A 21,321-nucleotide genomic window follows, 5' to 3' on the forward strand; every position below is an offset into this window, starting at 1 on the left:
GTGTGTGTGTGTGTGTGTGTGACAGCAGAGCTAAGGGCACGGTTACAGGACAGACCGTGTGTGTGTGTGTGACAGCAGAGCTAAGAGCCAGGGACCCACAAGGCACTGTGACGCCCACCCCACCTCATCCTACTTCTTTCCTTCCTTCCTTCCTGCCTATCTGCCTGCAGTGAGACCTACGGCCATCCCACCCTGAACGCGCCCAATCTCGTTTGCCTCTCTCTTCCAGAGACCTCCCTTACCTCTGCCCCAGGCCTTGGGCTTACCTCTCCCCTGGGCCTGGCCTCAGTTCACCTTAACCTACTTGTCTGACCTTCTCTTCTTCCACTCTTCCCTCCCTTTTTCCATTCCAGTAGTGGCCCTCCACACTCCCACCTGAGGGCCTTTCAGTGGCTTCCCTCAGCCTGGAATGCTCCTCTCTGGTGTCCACATGGCTCACTCCCTCTCCCCCTTCAAGTCTTTGTGTAAAGTCACCTTCTTAGTGAGGTCTTTGGTCTTTACAGCCCCATACGCTTCCTATCTGTCTTCCCTTTTTTTTTAAGATTTTATTTTAATTTTATTTTTTAAGATTTTATTTAACCCAATGTGGGGCTCAAACTCACAGCTCCAAGATCAAGAGTCACAAGCTCCACCAACTGAGCCAGCCAGGCACCCCCATCCCTTTTTTTTTTTAAAGTAGATTTATCTGGGGGCACCTGGGTGGCTCAGTCAGTTAAGCATCTGCCTTCAGCTCAGGTCATGATCCCAGAGTCCTGGAATCGAGCCCCATATCAGGCTCCCTGCTCAGCGGGGAGCCTGCTTCTCCCTCTGCCCCTCCCCTCACTCGTGCTCACTCTCCCTTGCAAAAAAAAAAATAAAATCTTTATAAAAATAAATAGTTTTGGGCACCTGGGTGGCTCAGATGGTTAAGCGTCTGCCTTCAGCTCAGGTCATGATCCCAGGGTCCTGGGATCGAGTCCCGCATCAGGCTCTCTGCTCCTTGGGAGCCTGCTTCTCCCTCTGCCTCTCTCTCTCTCTGTCTCTCATGAATAAATGAATAAAAAAAAAGAAAAAAAAATAGTTTTATCACATACGTATGCCCAAAGAATATATTCCTTTTTGCTTGTTTTTCAATGATAGCACTGGTGTCATACTGAATAGTGTACTGCACTGCTTTTTATGCCTCCACACGTTTTCCATGTTGTTACAGGAAGCTGTCATGCCTCAGTTTTCACTGACGTATCATGTCCTGTTGTCTGTGACTGTAGGGCAAGGTAAGTACCTGCGCCCCTCCTCATGGACATTTGGCTTTGTTTCCAGGGCCCCATGATCACCCACCTTGCACCCCTCAGGTTCCCACTCCACCCCTCCCAGCCGCCTCCCAGCCGCCTTCCACCCGTGCTCCCAGGACACTGGTCACTGACCCTCCTTTCACTATCCCACAGCCCCCGTGATATCCACACAACCATGACTTCCCCAATCTCTGTCTTCAACTCTTCTGATCTCCAGATCATATAAAAGGCATAATTGTTTACTGTGCATTTCCTTACTCTGTGCCAAGCACTATTCTCAGCATTGTACATGTTTTATTTCATTGAATATTCACAGCGACACAAATGGTGGGTAATATGAGACCCATTTTACAGATGAGAAAATGGAAGCCCAGAGAGATTGAATAACTTGCTCAAGATACACACCTCTTGCCCCCAAGTACCATAGGCAACTCAAATTCAACATGCCCACGATAGAACTTATCTTCCTCTCTAAACCAGTTTGTCTCCCATGCACACTCTCGGGGGCACATCTCCAATGCCCCAGGCCCAAGCCAAAAACTTCAAGCAGCCTGACCCCTGCCGCATCCTTACCCACTCCTCCCAATTTGAGCCAAGTCCTGTGGGCTTTACCTCCTCCGTATCTAGTGAATCCCCTTTCTCCCATCTGCTGCTCCTCCTGGATTATTGCCTCTCACCATACTCCCTCGCAGGCTCCAATCTCCCCCGTTCCCAACAGCTTGCACACCACAGATCAGGCGGGCTTGGTAAATCTCATCTCACCATGTCCCCATCTCCAGAAGAAAGCCCAGCCTCCTCACCTCAATCTCCTCAAACTGCAAAGTGCAGCAACCAGCCCCAGAAAGGACAACCCTTGTCCTCCACTCTGCTCTGCCTCCTCCCTCTGGGAAGCCATCCCTGGCCTCTGCCCCGCAGCTGGGCAGTGAGCCCCCTCTGAGCCCCACAGCCCCCTCTCGGTCACTTAGCTCCTTCCTCATGACTATCCATCCTCATTAGACTGTGCTCCTTGAAGGCAGAGGTCCAGCCTCATCCACTTCAACATCTCCAGTGCCCAGGCAGGGCCTGCACACAGGAGGTTCTCAATAACTGTTGAAAGGCTGAATGCACAATGACAGAAACCATGGGTGATGCTGCCTCTGAGTCCCAGAAAGCAGGGTAATTCCCGCTTGATCCCAGAGTGGGTGGGGATGCTGGCTGCCCCACCTCCACCCAACCTCTGTGCCTGTCCCCCTGAACCCCATGAAGCCATTTCCTGTCTCTGTACCTTTTGGAAGAACTTCCTTCTCTGCATTTTTCTTCTGACTCTGGAATTCCTTAGTGTGGGAGAGCTCTGACACCAGTAGAAGAAAGAGGAATCCAACCCTTTACCTACTTTCAGTCTACATCAGGCATTTTCAAGGTGGGGGGGTGATTTTGCCTCCAAAGGTAAGAACATTGATTCATGGAAATGGAAGATGAAAAAATCTTACTCTATTTTATATAAGGCACAAATCTATATACACAATACTGAAACAGATATATAGTACATCTGTGGTATTAAAATACCATGTGATTAAGAAAGAAAATGTCTAAAAGGCTTCCGAGGGAAGCAATAATGAAAAAAAAGTTTGAGAAACTCAGATCTACATGCTTGGGCCTTGCTTTGTCTGGTCCAAGGACTAGCCAGAACTAAGGGAGAGTCTAGAGTCTCATCCCAGGGCAGCTCAACGTATCCCCAGAGCTTACCCCCAGCTAGCTGTTGTCCTTTCCCCAAAACCATCCCTTCCCTACCCTATGCCTGAAAGTCCACCATTCTGTGTCTGGCATCCTTTAATTTCCTGTTCCTACTGAGGCCGTAGATCGGCTCTTCCCCCATTCTCCCCGGGGGCACCCCAGTTCCCAAGGCTGGAAAGAGTTAGAGACCTCTTAGCTCTGTGCTCCAGCCTTGGGCTACTGCATAACCCTGGAGTTCCTGGAAGAATCCAGTAGGGAAGCCAACCACAGGAGGCACCCAGGAAGTGGGGGTGCCGCTGTGTTGGACAAGGCTTTCTTTATTAGAGTGGGGGGATAGGGTCACAAATAATCTTTCTTAGAAGTGCTCTAGGTGGATGGGGTCACTTAAGGGTGGGACAGTTCGGACTGAAGGTCTGTTGATGGGAGACACAGAGACAGGGGTGAGAGGAGAGGTCATGGGTGGGTTTGGCATGGTCTTGGGCAACACGGGTATTCTGCGGTCTTCATACACCATGGAGTCCTCCAGTATCTGGGGCCTCCGTGCGATGGTGGAGCCAATGAAGACCAAGTAGATGATGCCACCTAAATAGGCACCTAGGAGCGGTGCCACCACTGGCACCCACCACCAGTCCCGGGCCCTGCAGGCAAGAGGCAGAGGCCTGCTGAGGGGACTGATGCCCAGCACAGTACCCGCATCCACTCACTCAGGCTGAGACAGGGAGTAGGGCCTGAGAGTAGAGGAGTGATCCCCATTCTAGCCTAAGAGTTGCCCCTGAGCCTGCCAGGTCAGCTTCAGCCTGATTCAGGGACAGGGCTGGTCTGGGGCAGGATTGACATTCAGTCCAAGAGCAGGATCTGCATCGGTGCTGATCTGGGGGAAGGGAGGTGCTCACACCTGTCTCCCCAGGCCACCTGGGAGTTGGGCAGGACTCTCCTGTGCTGCTCGTCACCCCCCGCCCCTCTGCATGTAGGGCACCATAGAAAACATGCAGGAATGGGCTGGGCAGGGCAGTACCTGAAGACCTGTATACCCCAGCCAGCAATGTAAGTGAAGAAACGGGGAGGCAGGTCCCGGGATGGGTTCATGGCATATCCTGTGTTCATGCCCAGGGACACTCCAATGACAACAACGAGGATGCCAATCACCAGGGCCTGTGTCCCTTGCAGTGCTGGGTTGTTCTCCTTGTCCGTGATGGCGAAGAGACATAGCTGGAGCATCCCTGTCACTAGCACCTGGGGAGCAGACACCGTGGCAGCCCCCTGGGGCCCCTAGCCAAACCACAGAGCTTCAGCAGTGCCCCCAGCCCCAACCCACCGGCAGAGACCCCATCCAGAGTTCTTGTCCTTTCTACTGGGAGGGCTGCCTGCTAGGTGGGGGGGCTTGAGGAGGGGAACCCACACTGGACAACTGACCTCATCCAGGAAGCCCCTCCACAACGTTGAGTGGTCAGGAAGGTAGGTGGCAAAAATGCTAGCGGTGGCTACGGGACCAGTCACTGTCAGATGTCCGCCCGAAAATTCGATAATGGCTGCTGTGGAGACACAGACTGAGTGTGAAGCTGCCACCAGCTAAACCCCACTGGAGTCCCAGGGTTAAGGCTGTAGGATCCAGGGGTGGGGAGCAGCTCCAAGGCTTTCTCTCCCAGATGTTTTCACAGACCAGAACACTGGGCTTGGATCTGCCCGTTTTTCAGAGGACGAGGCTGAGGCCAGAGATGGACAACCCAGGGCAGGACACTCACAATAGAAGAGGCAGTAGACGGTGGCAGCAGCCAGGAAGGAACCCAGAAACTGACCCAGGATGTACACGGGAAACTTCTTCCAGGACATGCGGCCTAGTGCACAGTTGGTGAAGGTCAAGGCTGCATTCATGTGGGCCCCTGCGGGGAGGGGCAGAAGTGTCAGAGGTGTGAGAGCAGAGACAAACAATAATAAGAAACAATATGAGAGCGGGGCGCCTGGGTGGCTCAGTCGTTAAGCATCTGCCTTCGGCTCAGGTCATGATCCCGGGGTCCTGGGATCGAGCCCCGCATCAGGCTCCCTGCTCAGGGGGAGGCCTGCTTCTCCCTCTCCCACTCCCCCTGCTTGTGTTCCCTCTCTCGCTGTCTCTCTCTGTCAAATAAATAAGATCTTTAAAAATAATGAGAGCAAAAATAACAATAACAGCTGGTATTTATGGAATGGACTCATTTAATCCTCACAATGACCCCACGAGGCAAGGACCACCATCTCCATTTCACCATTAAGGAAAGTGAGAGAGAAGTTAAATAACTTGCCTAAGTTGGCCCAGCTAGTAAAAATGGGGGGTCCAGGGGGGCTTAGGAAGATTCTGGGCAGAGAGGGTCTGAAGAAAGGGGTTGAGGGTGTTCTCCCTCCCCCCATGGCCAGTGAGGATCGGGTTCAGGTGGACTTGGAGAAGGGGCTGGCTGGAGGTAGGCAGGAAGAGCCTGCAAGGGGACACCTGTCCTTGCTGATCACATGGGGCCCTGGGCTCACTCACCAGAGATGTTCCCAGCCATGTGCACTCCCATGGTGACTCCGAAGCCAAAACCCAAGTTGACACCGAGGAAGCTCCCAAATTTACCTCCTAGAACCATATGGGCCACGGAGCCGAGGCCAAACACCTGCAAGGGAGGGCCTCTGAGGGGACCACCTGCACAGAAGCCCCAACCTCACAGGAGGGCTCGGGCTCAGATTGGGCTCCTCACCCCTATGCCCCAGGCCACTGTGCATTGCCCTTGGAGACCCTCTACCATGCCCTCTTCCTCCAGAAATTTTCCTCCCTGACTTCCCTTTATGATGTGACCAGCGAGAGCTGGGTGGGGCTGTACAAGGAGCTGGGAGGGAAGTGGCAATGTCAGGGGCTCTTAAGGACACATCCCGGCCCCTAGACCCCAAGCCAACCTGACGTTCAGGGTAGGGGGCAGGGCTTCAAGGAGGGCATGGTTGATGTGGACTGAACCCCTCAGAGTATCTTACACTTCAACCCAACCTGCAGGAAGTTTCTTCAAGGGATCTCCAAACTGGCCTGGACTCTGTCAGAACCCCACCCCCTGCACACACAGCGGCCCCGGAAGCCCAGTGAGGTTCTACTCCGCTTGCCTTCAGCAACAGTTCCATTGCCCTCAGGTGTCATTTCTGAACTTCTTGCTCTTGCCCACCCGTAACTGCTGGATCACCTCAGAAGATACCACCCACTGACCTCCTTCACGGGGAGATTAGAGGCCTGAAGCTAGGCCCTCACTCAATCTCCTGCAGCTCCCACCAGAATCCATACCCACCTTCCCCCTTCAGCTCTGGCTCCCGTGCCCAGCCTCTCTATCCCTCTGCAGGCACTTCCCTCTTGCCTGTATCTTCCACCCTCCCCTTGACAGCTCCCACGGACTCAGGTCTCTTTCTTCCTGCTGTGAACCCCTGGACACCCCCTCCCTGTGTGGGCCAGGCTCTAGGAAAGAACACACTGGCTGGCTCCTTGATCCCTTCCCTAGCTCTCCCTCTTCAATCTGGCTCCTGCTTCCACATGTCACGGACACCAAAGCTCTCCCCGAGGGCTCCAGCCTCCTGATTTCCTCCAGGTCCCTTTAGCCATTGTCTTACTTGACTTTGCTAACTTTGACCTTTTTAACCACTCTGTGCTTCTGGAAAGTCCCTCCTTTTTGGCCTCCATGACATTTCTGTCTCTCCTGGTTTCCTCTTACCTCCATAGCCTCTCTCTCTACAGTTCCTTCCCACATTCTTCCTTCATCTGCCTCGTGAATATGGATGACCCCAGGGCTCCATCTTTAGCCCCTGTCACGTCTCTCCCCAGGCACTCTTCCTGGGCCTTCTTACCAGATCTATGGCTTCAGATATGCCTGATGCACTAAAATGCCCAAAAGCTCCACCTAGGAGCTAAATCCCTATCTTCAAATACCTACTGGGAATCCGGGTTTTTCAAAGGCATCTATGGGTTTTTCAAAGGTTCTATGTTGAAAGCTCACCATCTCTCAGAAAATGTGATCCTCATCCTATGTTCTCCATCCCAGCTGGCCAAGCCAGAAACTTAGATGTCACAGATGAGAGCTTCTTCTCCCTCATCCCCCACACCCAGTCAGCTTTGCCTGCACTCTATCCAGATCTCACCCAGCCTCCTCCTTGCAGCCAGAGTGACCTTTCTAACAGAAAAATTTGATCATGTCTGCCCTTGTTCAAACATTTACTGGCTCCCCTCCATTTCTAGGATAAAGTCCAAACTCAGTAGGCCACCATTTAAGACCCTGTATAATTTTATCCCTTCTGCCTCTCAGTTTCATATCTACTCAGTGTTCTCTATGTTAAGCAATACTACTAAACCATAATAACCACTTATTAATCACTTATTGTGTGTCAGGCACTTGTAAGCAAGTTATATCTATCACCTCCTTTAACCCTTACACCACACCAACCTTTGTGTTAGGTGCTCTTATTCTCCCCATTTGACAGATTGTTAACCAAGTCCTAGAGAATTTGAGCGGCTTGTCCAAAGCACACCGCCTGCACAGAGGGAGCCAGGATTTGAATCTAGGCAGTCAGCTGTGCCAAACAGCCTCAGCACCAAACAACCACACGGCTCCCTGCCTGCCTTGTTTTCTAATGCTTCTGTGGTTTTGCGTGTGCTATTCCCTCTGTCTGGAGTACCTGATCCCAGATTCTGAAAAATCAATACTCTACTTTAAAGCCATACTCGGAGGGCACCTCCTTTGAGAATTCCATGTGCTTTAGATACGCTGTCTCTGAGGGACCTATAGATATCGAGGCTGCTGGAAATGGAAGTGTAGATTCATCCTCCAATATGATGGCCACTAGCCACATGCAGCTATTAAGTACTTGAAATGTGGCCAGTCCAAACTGAGACCTGCTCTAAGTGTAAAGTACATACCAGATTTCAAAGACTTAGTAGGAGAAAGAGAATGTAGAATATCTTATTAATAATTTTATATTGATGATGTGTTGAACTGGTAATATTTTGGCTATGTGGATTAAGTGCAATAATTATTCGAATTAATTTCACCTGTTGCTTTTTACCTCTTTAATGTGGCTACTAAAAAATTTTTAAAAATTACAAATGTGGGTCATATTGTATTTCCCTTACACAGCTCTGTTCTAGTGTTTTTGAAAAAGAAAGGCTGGAGAATTGACATGGGAGCTATAGCTGAAGCCGTCGGGGAGGATGAAAGTGAGAGGAGGTCAGCTGCGGGCTGCCCCAGTGGGTTGGCATTAGAAACCCTGGCTGGAGCAGGTGTTGAAATGGGAGAGAAGCAAAGGGAGAATGTGCCCTGGACACCAGAGAGCAGCAGAGTTTCCCAGCAGAGTGTGGTCCCCATGGTCACATGCAGCCTCCAGGTCAAGGGCATAAAGACCTGAAAAATGTGGTGAGCACTGCATCATCAGGCCATGGGAACAGAAACCAGGTCCCAGAAATTGAGAGGTAAGTAGGTGATGAAGAAGAGTTAAAGGATACCAGTGCAGACAGCTCTTTGAGATCCTGCCTGAGAAGGGAGGGAGGGAGAGCGTGATCATTGAAGGGGCTCATAGGGGGAAGGGGGGAATGTTTTGTGTTGTGCCAGTTTAAGTAGAGAGACTTCAGTGTGGTAAGGCTGAGAGAAGGAGAGGTTCTCCCTCAGGATGGAACTAAGTACCTGAGTAGACTGGAGGGTGGGACTGGTGCAGGAGTGGAGGGCCCTCCATGGAGGAGGGGCCCTGCCCTAGCCAAGGAGGGGGGATACATGGATTCACAGGTAAGTGGAGTCTGGGGCTGCAGGGACAGGTGGGTGAGGAGCCAGACAGGGGAAGCCTGCCTGATGGTTTTCTCTGTCAAGCTAGAAATCAAGCCATTTGCTGATTTAAAAAAAAAAGGGTGGGGGGGGCAGAGTACAGAGTACAGAGTACAGCTTTGGGAAAGTCTGAGAACAAGTGGAATAGCCTGGATAGGGTAGGGAAGAGACAGTTGAGCAGGACCATGTAGGTCCCCCAAGAGCTCCAAGACAGGTGCAGGGGAGCCCAGAGACAGGCAGGCTTAGGGCCAAGGGTAGGATGAGGCAGGAGAGGACAGGGACAGATGGGACATGAGGGTGGGGAGTGAGGCCAGGACGGGCTGACAGGTGTGGGGAGGGTCAGGAGGTGCAGGGGCTGGAGCACGCATGGAGGGTCTGAAGACCGAGCGTTCACATTTCCAAGTACGAGTTCTAAACCATTTGCTAAAAATAATGAATGAGTGACTAAACCCCACATGATCTCCTGTATCAAGGTTGCCAACTGGCAGCCCATGGGCCAGTCTCTCCAGAACACAGGTTTTGTTTGGGTAACTTGGTTTTGACGACCAGAAGTTTCAGGCTCTCTGGAAGAATCAGAAGCTCGGGCAACGCTGGCCAGCATTGCGCCCTGCGTGGCAGCCATCCGCTGGGGTGGTGGCAGAGATGCTTTGCACAGGCTGGCACTCTGCCCTTAGCCACAGTCCCCACCACTCTGAGTTCACTCTGGCCCCCATAGCGTGTAAGTTTGCACCTCCTCCATTTATGGCTCCTGTCGACAGCTGCTTTTCCAGGCCCCTACTGGCCCAGCCCCTCCCGTCCATGCCCAGTGAATGTGGCCCGGCCCATTTGGGTCCCCATAAGCATGAGGCCAGTCCTGAGCACAGCACCCCGGGAGGCTGCAGAGTAGAACAGTCCACTTCCCTCATCCTGGCTGCAGTAAATGGGGCCCAAGGTCACACTAGTTTTTCTGGCAAAACCTTCGCCCTGATGACTCACTGAGCTTCCTATAACTGAAAAAGCCCCCACTTCTTGGCACAGGCCCCAAACTGAAAATAACAACACAATGTCCTAGATGAGCTTAAACCACACAGAGTTCTTTTATAAGTGTGATTTCCCTTCCATCCTCACAGCATATCTGCCTGGCAAATATTTCTGCTCCTCTTCTACAGATGGGGAAATTGAGGCCCAGAGACTACCAAAGGCCTGAAAGTGAGGGCCTTACCTCAGCTGGGGGAGAATTAATAAGCCAGAGTGTTGTAAATTCTGTCATAGCTAAGCGAAGGAACAGAGAGTATAGAAACTAAGGGTCAAGACTATGATATTAGGTTGGACTGGATTTAATCTGAACTTAAAATGTGACCTTGGACAAGTAACTTAGTCTCATGGAGGCTCAGTTTCCCCATCTGTGAAATGGGGATAATAATAGAACCTCCCTCATAGGAGGAGCACAACACTTTGCTGTGAGGATTTGAGAAGATACTATATGTAAGGGGTTTGGCATCATCATGTCTGGCATGCAGTAGGTGCTCAATAATAATCTCAATAAAAGGAAGAGAAACAGGGACATGGGAAGGCATCAGTGCATGTGGGTGGTGCCGGCTTTTCCTAAGAGCTCTCTGAGGAGGCACCCTCCTCACTCTATGGTTCCAAGGTTTAACAGCCCTCACGAGGCTGGAATGTCTTGTCATAAATGAATGACTTCACCCTGGATTAAGGCTGGACCCCATCCAGTTGCTGTCCTCACAGCTCAGGAGTCAAAACAGGAGGGCAGGTAATGGGGAAAGGGAGAGGGCAGGAGGCAGGGAGGGGAGGGCAGTTGAGAGCACTTGTCATGACAAGAGACCAGCACATATGTCCTGCATGTGGAGAGAGGGGGAGTTTCTAAGAAACCTCACATTCCATCTACAGTCGGGTTTCTGTCCCATCAGCCAGTAAAAGAGCCCTTGTCGAGGTCTCCAGTGGCCTCCATCTTGCCAATCCCTACAGACCCTTGCCAGGAGTCACTTTCTCTGGCCTGTCTGTAGCCCCCCACTGCTGACCAGCCCCTCCTTGTGGACCCTCCCTTCTATAACAGGTCTCCCCCCTCTTCTCCTCCCACCTTTCTGGCCTCTCCTCCTCAGACTTCTTTGCATGCTCCTCTTTAGGGTTCTGTCCTCAACTTATTTTTTTTCTCTTTCTATACACTCTCACTGGACAGTTTTATAACCACCATCCATATTCTGATGAGCTCTAACTCCTTACTTCCAGCCCAAGTCCCTCTCTTGAGCTCCAGACCTCTATATCCAAGCCCCCAGATGTCTCCACTGGCACCTCACCTGAGCACACCCAAACTGACCTAGCCTCTCACCCGGAAGTGGGCCCCAGACTCCAGAAGGGCCTCCTCCTCAGCACTTACCCCTCATCCGCTGCTTGCAAAGTCTAGGTTCCTCCACAAGTCCCTCAAATGTGTGCTTTGTTCCCCATCCCTGGACCAGTCACCACCCTCCCTCTATCACTAGGTCAACAGCCTCATAACTGCTTCCCCTCCCACCAGTTCTGCCAGTTCTGCTGGGGTGCTCACACTGCACTGCAAACCACCTTCTAAAATCCAAATCTGAACACATCACTCCCCAGCTTGAAAACCTTCAGCGTCTCCTCATGGCCCTCAGGATTCTCAAAGCATGACACTCAATGACACTTCTCTCTCATCTCTGTACCCTTAGTTTCCCTTCTCCCCACTTCCAGCCATGCCCTCTGACACCTGTGCCCCAGCCCATGGTTTTGTTCTGCCCCCACATATTATGATCTCTTTCTTTCCCTAAAAGATAGCGAGAAAGAGAAAGCTTCTCTCTTTACTTTCTTATGCTTCTCCTTCAGGATTCCCGCTCCAAGGCTGGAGAATGGGTAATGTGACCCAGGGGTCAGTGGTGGGGAGGGGGTCATGGATTGCCTTCACTGAGCCCCACCCTCCTGAGGTCCTGGGGTGCCTGTCCGTCCCTCAGAGCCCACCCACCCTGTGCCTCCTCCCCACTCACCATCATGACGTACGTGCTCATGAACTCGGCCAGGAACTCTCGCACCATCTCCTTCTGCATGATTGCTTGCATCCTTGTTATGACCACGGGCGATGAGACCATCTTGGAGCTGCGGGTGGACCTGGAGCAGCAACCCGAGCCCATGGGCAGGAAAGAGACTTGACTGTACTCGCTGCCATCGGCCCTTTAACTCATGTCTGAGTTAATGGGTAACTCAGAGGTTACCCACACACACCTCCTCTTGCCCAGGGCAGCTGGTACAGCTGGGATCCGAGATAACTGAGAGCCACAGGGCTGTGGAGAGGGACTGGTGCTAGACGGCCAGGCTAGGTCCCTTCTTTCTGGAGGGGACTGGCCCAGTGGGAAGGGTGCACTAACGAGGTCATTTTGCAGAGAAGGCAGTGGGGAGCCGAAAAGTGCCATCTGTGGGGCCACTGAGTCTCAGAGGAGAAGCAGATGGGAGAGAGCAGGCAGAAGAGTGGAGCTCAGCTGTCCATCTGCCTGCCTGCCTATCTGTAGGAGCCCAAGCTTCGGGAACACAGTCCAGGCATCAGGCACGACTTGTTAATAGGAGGCACTCTGCAAACAACACAGGGTGTGGCAGAGTCCACTCAGGGCTCTGTAAAGACTGAGGCCTGAAACTTCCATCACGTTCTGCCAGAGGGGAAAGCATCTGCAAAGTGCAGCGGGCTCGCAACCAGGTGGACACAGACTTCTGTGGTGAACGAATGAATGAACAAATGAGAGAGAGGAGGGAGGAAAGGAGGGACTGGATCTTCCCCTCTGTTGTATGCTCAGTGCCTAGCACAGGGCCAAACACAGAGTAGGTGTGCAATAGATATTGTCCAATGAATGAGAACCGGGGAATTCATCTGTCGTACTCTCCACTAGATCCCCAAAACCTCTTACAGGGCCTGGCACATGGTATATGCTGGACAAATATCTGTTTAATAAATGCATGTTTGGATGGATAGATAGACCAAAAAAATGAGTTATGGTTCCCATCATCTGTTGGGAGCGGGGTAGAGAGTTCTGGTTTGGGGAAGGAGATGGAGTCTGGAGGCTAAAGAGGAGGAAGAAGGCTACAGAGCCCTTTAAGTGTCCTTAGTGCTTGTTCAGACTGGTGACCCTCCCCCTGCTGAATTCCTGAAGCTGACCCAGCCCCTCAACTACCTCATCCTGCCTGGGATAGCAACATCACCCGCCACCCCACCCCAGGCTTCCTGAAATTTCCCCGGCCTCACAGCAGCACAGAATAAGTAGAGGGAGTAAGAAACGTAAATCAGGCATGGATAAAACACCTTCTACTTTTCTGGCTGAGACCCTGTGTTTAATCTCACCCACCCTGGTCCTTGCTCTGTCCTTACCCCAGGGAAACAAACCAAGGGCTGAGCATCTGAAGAGGGATATAGAGTTGCTGGGACAATTTATTGACTTCCATCCAACTCTGGCTCCCATGAAGCACTGGGGGGGGGGGGATTGTCTCCTTGCCACTATAACCAGCCTCTTAGCCCTGAAGAAGTACCTGTGAGTAGCCCGAGGCAGGCAGGTACCCAAGAGTACCACAGAGGTAGTACCACAGAGGTAGTGGAGAGGTGGACAGAGCAAGAAGCCAAAGACATCAAGAGAACTTTCCAACCGTGGCACCTTCCTCCTCATCACACAGCAAGCAAGACACATTAAGCAACAAATAACCACCAACCAGCCACTGACCCAGAGATTTATCAAATGCCTAATATGATCAAACACTGTAGTAAAGAACACTGTCATGATCCCTGCTCTCAGGCAGAAAAACAATGAAGTAATTGCTATAAAGTGTGAGGAGTGTTGCCACAGGTGAAAGGTGGGCATCACTTGATTGCAGAGAAGAAACAAACGACCTAGAGGAGGGGGCGGGAGGGTCTCCCACAGGAGAGGAAACAGGTTGAGAATGGAAGGCTGGCCAGATGAAGGAGCAGCAGGGGAGGCAGGGGAAAGTTCAGGGCATTGGAATGGTATGGCAGAGGCTTGCCGCTAAGACAGTGTGTGATGTGTAGACGAACTCCCCAAGGATGGGCTGGCCAGAGAGAGGAGAGAAAGTAGCATGAGGTGGGCAGAGAGGGGCACAGGGCCAGATGGCAGAAGACCTTAGGGCCCATGTTAGGGAGTCTGAACTCGACCCAGAGGGCCAGGGGTTCGGTGGAGGATTTAAGCAGCGGCATTGCCTCCTCTATGGAAGCTGTGATGAGGGAGCAGGAGTGAGGGTGTGATGAGCAATCAGGAAGCTTCTGCCACAGACAGCCTGAGCAGCGACGGCAGCCTGAGCCAAGAAGGTGCTATGGAGATGGTTAGAAGACAGTGAAAATGACACACTTGGTGTTTGATTGAAGAGGAAAATGGAGAGGGAAGGGTCAGTGATGACCTCAGGTTCGGGCAGAGCAGCAGAATGACAAGTGAGCACAGGAGAGAAGCTGCAGGCTTAGGCAGGAGCATGAGGAGGCCCTCGGGCTGTGTGGAGTTTGAAGAGCCTCCTGGACATCTAGGTGGAGATGGCCAGTAATACGGAGGCAGCTGGTCACGTCTTGTTTAGAGATACGCATCTGGAGGTCATAGGTGGTCATTTGGTCCTTGGGCAGAGATGAGATAGCTCAAGGAAAGGGTGTAGAATGAGAAAACTGGCCTACAAGCCAAGAAGGTAACAGCCAACCAGATAATTATCTAAGCAATATCTGCTAACCAAGGAGCTAAATAGCTAACAACTCACCAACCAACCCTTCAACTAACTAATAATCTAGCAACTTGGCCAACTAACGGAATCTCCTATTCACCAGCTCATTTAATTATCTAATCAACCAACCACCTGTAAACCAGCCAAGCTCCAGCGGTACAGTGTACAAACCAAATCTCCACCCTTGGATCACTCCATCTAGTGGGTCTGATAGATAACGGCAGCGCCATCAGAGATGAGAAGCCAGGGGTGGGAGGTGAGGCTTGCAGAGACTTCTGAAGAGTGGGCAGGTGGTGGCCTAACGTGCCTGTGAGGGAGGAGAGTCGTGGTGGAAAGAATGGTGGGAGTGAGCACAGTCTAGATATTTTATTTTATTTATTTTTTTTTTTAAAGATTTTATTTATTTATTTGAGAGAGAGAATGAGATAGAGAGCATGAGAGGGGGGAGGGTCAGAGAGAGAAGCAGACTCCCTGCTGATCAGGGAGCCCGACGTGGGACTCGATCCCGGGACTCCAGGATCATGACCTGAGCCGAAGGCAGTCGCTTAACCAACTGAGCCACCCAGGCGCCCGAGTCTAGATATTTTAGATGTGACTAGATATGAAGCATGGGGAGACAGAAGTGTCAAGGACAGAGTCTCAACGTCTGGCTTGAGCAATGGAGAAAAGGATCCTGAGCTGAGCTGAGGCCACAGGAGGAGGAGTGGGCTTGGGGTGTGGAGGCTGTTTTCAACTGGAACTTTGTTGTCTGTGGGACACCAGTGGGTCTTTGGAAACAGTGTCTAAAGACCCAGAGAGAGTCCAGCACAACGGGGAGCCATTCACTCTGTCTATCCAGGAGTGAACAAAAATCTCTGCTCATGTGGAGCTCGCAGGCAGCGATGAAATGCAATAAGGAAGTACATTTGCGTGTTAGAAGGTACTATGGGGGTGGCGCCTGGGCCACCTGGGTGGCTCAGTCCGTTAAGCGTCTGGCTTCGGCTCAGGTTGTGATCCCAGGGTCCTGGGATCGAGTCCCACGTCAGTCTCCACACTCGGCTGGGAGTCTGCCTCTCCCTCTGCCCCTGCTCCCACCCCACTCGCACTCTCTGTCTGTCTGTCTCTCTCTCATAAATAAATTTTTTAAAAATCTTAAAAAGAGAGGGCGCCTGGGTGGCTCAGTTGGTTAAGCGACTGCCTTTGGCTCAGGTCATGATCCCGGAGTCCCGGGATCGAGTCCCGCATCGGGCTCCCTGCTCGGCGGGGAGCCTGCTTCTCCCTCTGACCCTCCACCACTCATGTACTCTCTCTCTCTCTCTCATTCTCGCTCTCTCAAAATAAATAAATAATCTTTAAAAAAAATAAATAAAAAAAGAATAAAAATCTTAAAAAGAGAAAGAAGGTAGTATGGCCTATGGGGGAAAACAGAGCAAGGAAAAGGGGGTGGGGTATGATTTTAAGTAAAGCAGTTGGGGTAAGCCTCAATGAGAAGGTGACAGACATGAGGAGGTGAGGGAAGAACATTTCTGGCAGAGGGAAAATCACTGAAGGATTCTGAGCATGTCTGAGGGAAAGGAAAGGAGGTCAGTGTGACTAGAGTGGGAGAGAGCAGGGATGGCATGGGGAAAGGTCAGAGAGGAAACCAGGACCAGATAGGCAGGGCCTGGGCTGTTGCAAGGACTTTGGCTTTTATTGTATCCCAGAGAGACCTGAGCCCGTAACGGTGAGAGGCAGTGAGTTCAGTTCAGTTGAGCGTGACCACCTACATAAAGGCAGCTGGAACCCCCCACTCACCAACCCTTTGGCTCTCACCCAGGTCTGAGTCTCCCGTCACCCCAGGGCCCAGCCCAGGGCCCAGGTGGGAGAGGCCCTTGTTCTCGGCCTCCTGACCCAGTGGAGGATGGTAAGGAGGGGGGTTTGGGAGGGTCAGCTGCCATGAGGGAGAGGCTGAGAGTAGGGAAGGAAGGGCACAGGGGTGTGCTGGGGGGTGGGGGATGGGAGGCTGGAGGAGAATGGGTAGGGTACTTACCGCCTCTTCTTATCTGATTGAACCATGTTCTGTCTTTGAGATTTTTAGATGCTGCAGAGCCAAAGAGAGGTCATTAGGGCTGGGGGGCACAGAACTTGGCCCCACATTCTCATCAGACCTCAGCCTCCCCAGGGTAGAAGCCACAGGGACAGGTCCTGCCGGTTCCAGTCTCTCAACCCAGCCAAGCTGGCAAGGAGGGGTGTGGATGTGCTTCAGCCAATGGGGAAAGGCCCTGGAGTCCCACCCCCTCTACCCTTGCTGGCCTCAGGACCCCTGGACCAGGCCCTTCACAGGTCCTCCTGACTTCCCCAGGTTGCAGCCCAGCTTTGGACAGTGGAGATGCCCACAGCCTCCCCTCAGTGGCTCCACCCTCACATATGTGGGTATTACTGCCTTTAGTATAACCTCAAGCCCTCTTGCTGCTGACTTAAATTCTGATTTTCCAGGGCCTTTTCCTTGCGTGCATGCGCGCGCACACACACACACACACACAGTGAGGTCCTGAGAATTCATTTAGTCCATAGTTCCACCTCAGAACAAAGTCTACCCTCTTACCTTCCCTGAAAATTCCCCGGCGTATTCCCATTGTCCACGCAAATGACCACACAGAGGTAACCCTTGAGTTTCCCCACCCTGTAAGTCCCAGGACCCTGGGACTTCTTTAGCCAGATTCCCTATAGCTGCAGCACAAGTTCACATCCCTAGCCCTGCCTGCGGGACCCTGCAGCCCCCAGCCCCTGCTTCTCAGGAGGGAACTCCCAGGGGAGAAATCATTCCAACTAAGCCAGCAATCAACCCATCTCTCTGATCTGCATGCCTTCTGCTTTGGTCCAGGGTCTGGTCTGCGTGCTCTCCTCGTCCCCTGGCCAGCGCTCTCCTGACAGGCCAGCCCAACACACCCTCCCAGCCTCGGTGGCCCTGCTCTTCCTCCCAGCAGTCAAATTACAGGTGAGGGAACTAAAGCCCAGAGAGAGTGTGGGACATGCCTGTGTCACACAGCAACTCAGGACTAAACCAGAACAGACATCCTGGCTTTCAGCTCCCAGCTGGGGTTCCTTCCCCAGCTAGTCCCGTTGTCATCTCTCCACCCCTCCATATGGTCCCCAGGAAGTAGCAATCTGAGGCCTGGGTCGCAGGGGAGGTCCCCTGTCCCAGCCCTGCCTGGAGTCCAACTCACTCTACTGAAGTGCCTTATGTTCCTCAGCGTCCACCTTGGGGGCTTCTCAGTTATAGCAGCTCTTGATCTTGTTCCTCCGTGACTGTCCCGGGCTCTGGCGGCACCCCCGGCTGGGACTCCACTGTCCCTGTGTCCCCAGTCTAGAGCCCGCCTCTCGACCCCCCTTGGGGTGGCCCCACACGCTGCTTTGCTCTGCTCCTCCAGGGGAGAGGTCAGTGGGGCAGGGGTTTGGCCCGTGCCACTTGGGCCAAGTCCAGACACACTGCCTAAAATAGCATCCCTTCTCCGACCAGCGGCGCCACGGAGACCAGGTTCTAAGGCGGCCCTTGTGAGGTCAGAGGTAGAGCTCAGGGTGGGTCCCAGAGGAAGGGCCTGTCCTCCGAGCCAGGTGTCCAGCCCAAAGCCAGAGGAAGCCCTCCCAGGGCCCCAGACGGCTCCTGAGGCCCTGGCTGTGGGAAGAGCTGTGCAGAATGGGGACTGGAGGTGGAAAGATCTGGAGATCAACAGCCAGTGGAGGGGTTGGGGAGAAGACCCTGGTTCAGTCCGCAGGAAACCCCCACTCTGAAGGTGGAAAGGGAAACTCAGTCCCCTCCCGGTCTCAGGGGAAGGAGGACACATAAACCATGTCGGCAGGGAAACCCCGGTCTGAGAGGGGAGATAGAAATCCAAGCCTGGTCCTCTGGAGTCCCTAGTCTCTGGCGAAGAGAAGAAGCCTGGGCCTCCTCCTCTGGGAGCTCCCATCTGAGCAGGGGAAGGGGAAACCTATGCCCCATCATCAGGAAAATGCCTCCCTAGTAAGCAAGACCTCTGTGAAGGAGCCAAAGCTGGAGCAGAGTGTGGGGCACCAGGCCAGGGCTGCAGAAACTTAGTGACTAAGGTGGGGTCCGCAGTGAGCTAGGGGATCAGCTGCCATCTGAGAGGACTTCTGGAGCCAGGGCGTTACTGGGCCTCCAAGGATGGGGCAATGTGGTGTTTGAGCAGGTGACTCGGTGCTGAGACACAGGGAGTGGTTGCTGGTCTGCAGACTATGAGGAGACCTGCCGGGCAGAGTGGTGGGCGGTGGGCAGTAAGTCCCGGGAGCATCTGAGGCCAGGCAGCCCCTCAGTTGGGGGCGAAACCATGTAGGATTTGGTGGCCCGAAGCTAGCTCCAGTTAATAGAACTGTCCTCTAGAGGGTGCCAATAGACCAAGCCAGGTCTGACCGGGCATTGTCCAGGTCCCTACCCTAAATTGCCCTGCAGGTCACTCAGCAGGGAGAGGCAGGGGTAGGCTGCAATCAGAGGGCTTCCCAGTCAGAAGCTGTCCTTAAGGAGCAAACTCTTCCACTGCTGCCCACCACGGCTGAGGCTCTGCCCCTCACTCCACTCTGCAGATTCGGGTGGGCTCAGGATAATTAGTGCTTCTTTCAGGAAGGGAGAAATATACCCCTGGACATGGGAGGCACCTGCCTTTATTCCTTTCCGGTGTGTACTGTCAGGGTCAGGGTGACGTAAGAGTCAAAAGTGAAGCTGGGGTCTTGGATGAGGTCAGAGCTTGGGCAGACTTGGATTGGGCTGGGACCAAGTTGGTGAGGGAGGAATTTGGGATCCATGTTGGCTGGAGTCAGGGATCAAGCCCCGGGCTCATTTACTGGGCGAGGTGCTAGAGACCCAGATGTAGAGAAGACACAGTCCTGTCTGTCTCTTGGGAGAGATGGATAAACAGCAGGTGACTTAGGATACGCCAAGAGAAGGTGGATGGAATATAGGCAGCAGCTAAGCCAGCCTGGAGGGGGGCAAGAATCATCTGGAAGGGATGACAGAGAAGATGAGTCCTCCAAAGTGAGTGAGGGGCAGGGCGGGGGTGGGGGTTGGTTATTTGAAGGCATTTGAAGCGCAGTGGGATTGTGAGAAAACCTAGCATATTCTGGGAGTGGCTTGCAGAAGGCTGGAGAAGGAGCTCCATCCTCCCCTGGGCCTCTGTTTCCTCATTTGTGAAATGGGGTTGGAGAATATGTGATCCTCCAACCAACTACTTTTAGCATCCAGACAAGGCCCACGAAAAGGCCTATGAAGGCACAGTGGCCCAGTAAGTCAAAAACTAATTTGGGAAAAATGAGAAATCGGTTGAAAACGAAGTGGTAGTATTAGTGTGCTATAGGGCAAGTTTTGCAAACTTTGATGTATCTCTCAGCATTTAGTCCCTCTTGCAGAAATTTAGTTTTCTTATTCTAATTTTGTCTGCAATACATTATTTTTGCGAGTGAAAATTTGGAAATAACCCAGTGCTCTCAAACTTCTTTCTTTTTTCTTTTTTTTTTAGATTTTTTTTTTTTTAAGTAAGCTCTAAGCCTAACATGCGGCTCGAACTTACAACCCTAGAATCAAGAGTCTCATGCTTTACCGACTGAGCCAGCCAGGTGCCTCTCCACCTCCCATTTCTTACTCACAACACTAAAAACCTTACAATGTGAATTGGTAATTGGGGACATTAATGTTCAACCTAACTGAAAATTTAAATATTTATGAACACATAGCCAAGCAAGTCAAGCAGATATAATTGTCTATCATTGGAGTGGAAATTTTTTAATAGAAAACAAATAAAAAGAATCTCAGGCCCTTTTCTTTTATTCTGTTTTGACCTAAAATACAAACAAGCCAAAGGAACCTTAAAAGACCCATTTTCCCTCTGTGACAACTATTACTAACATTTTGGTAGATTTCCTTCTAATCCTTTTTTTATGTATACACATATCACATCCCCTCCTTACTTGGTCAATAATAAGTAGAATGAAACTTATTTTGTCAAGTACTGTTTCCCCTCAAACATTATTGAGAATATCCTTCCATGCCAATAGGTCTATATCCCCATCTTGCATGTGACTATACACACACATTTTAAATGTTTCCAATTCTTTTCTATTAGGAACAGCATGGGGCAGACACAAGAGGCCGAAATCCAATTAGGAATGAAAATGCAAATAGAAATTTTTAAAAATCAGAATAAAGAAAGAAAACTGCCAAGAGATGCTAAAACTTCTCTGAACTCCCCCCGCCAAATATGCCCCAAAGTGTTGATGTGTAAAAAACTAATCATTTCAGCTAATTATTTGCTTCAACCAACATTCCATTTGATAAACTTATCACAAAACTACTTTCAATCAAACTGTTTTATACTTGGGGTTTTTCAGACTCTTTTGAGCCCCCGAATCCGGTGTGTAACTCAGGAGCCCATGTATCAATCAGTAAGAAAGGAAAAGCTCTGGCTAAAGGGGCAGGGATGGGTGTGGGAACACAACGCAGGTTCTTCAAGGGACCCTGGTCTCTCTGAAATCACCTGCAGTCATAAAAATTCTCCTTCTGCTCAAAAAAGAATGGACCCTTAAGTCTCACCCAGGTAAGTGTCACCTTTCAAACTCTTGAGATAGGGAAACTGAGATTCAGAGCAAGGTAACAACTTGCTCAAGATCACCTAGACCTAGAACATCCAGATCAGGGCTCTGTCGCCTGCCCCAGGAGGCCAGGGCCCCCCACCTAGGAGAACTGGGGGCTAGGTTGGGGAGGGGCAGGGGCACAGGCAGGACCCAGGACAATGTATAAACCTTGACCTTCTCCAATGACCAGACTCCCCTTCCCACAGCCCAGCCTCATCCTTCTCAGAGTCATACGTGGGCCTCCAGGA

At 51.8% G+C, this 21,321-nt stretch overlaps 1 protein-coding gene across 1 annotated transcript; it reads right to left on the minus strand.

The window, feature by feature from the left end:
* Positions 1-3,270: 3,270 nt before the first annotated feature.
* Positions 3,271-17,824, minus strand: AQP7 (aquaporin 7). Its single transcript, XM_021691445.2, has 8 exons — positions 17,662-17,824; positions 16,485-16,535; positions 11,770-11,890; positions 5,485-5,608; positions 4,727-4,864; positions 4,398-4,516; positions 4,000-4,217; positions 3,271-3,622 (listed from the first exon to the last, which is right to left on the minus strand). The coding sequence occupies exons 2-8, from the start codon at positions 16,508-16,510 to the stop codon at positions 3,340-3,342; spliced, it is 1,029 nt and encodes a 342-aa protein (XP_021547120.1). The 5' UTR covers positions 16,511-16,535; positions 17,662-17,824; the 3' UTR covers positions 3,271-3,339.
* Between the last annotated feature and the right edge of the window lie 3,497 nt (positions 17,825-21,321).

This window comes from Neomonachus schauinslandi, chromosome 13 (genome assembly GCF_002201575.2).
Source record: "Neomonachus schauinslandi chromosome 13, ASM220157v2, whole genome shotgun sequence".
NCBI classification, from domain to species: Eukaryota; Metazoa; Chordata; class Mammalia; order Carnivora; family Phocidae; genus Neomonachus; species Neomonachus schauinslandi.

What these genes read in the sequence shown, in the direction of transcription:
- AQP7 (XM_021691445.2), bottom strand. Translation starts at nt 16,510, where the DNA reads ATGGTTCAATCAGATAAGAAGAGGCG. An exon ending in CATGGCTGGGAACATCTCTG is followed by an intron (nt 4,865 to 5,484) that starts GTGAGTGAGCCC and finishes CCCTCCCCGCAG; the next exon opens with GGGCCCACATGAATGCAGCC. An exon ending in GGAGGGGCTTCCTGGATGAG is followed by an intron (nt 4,218 to 4,397) that starts GTCAGTTGTCCA and finishes TCTGCTCCCCAG; the next exon opens with GTGCTAGTGACAGGGATGCT.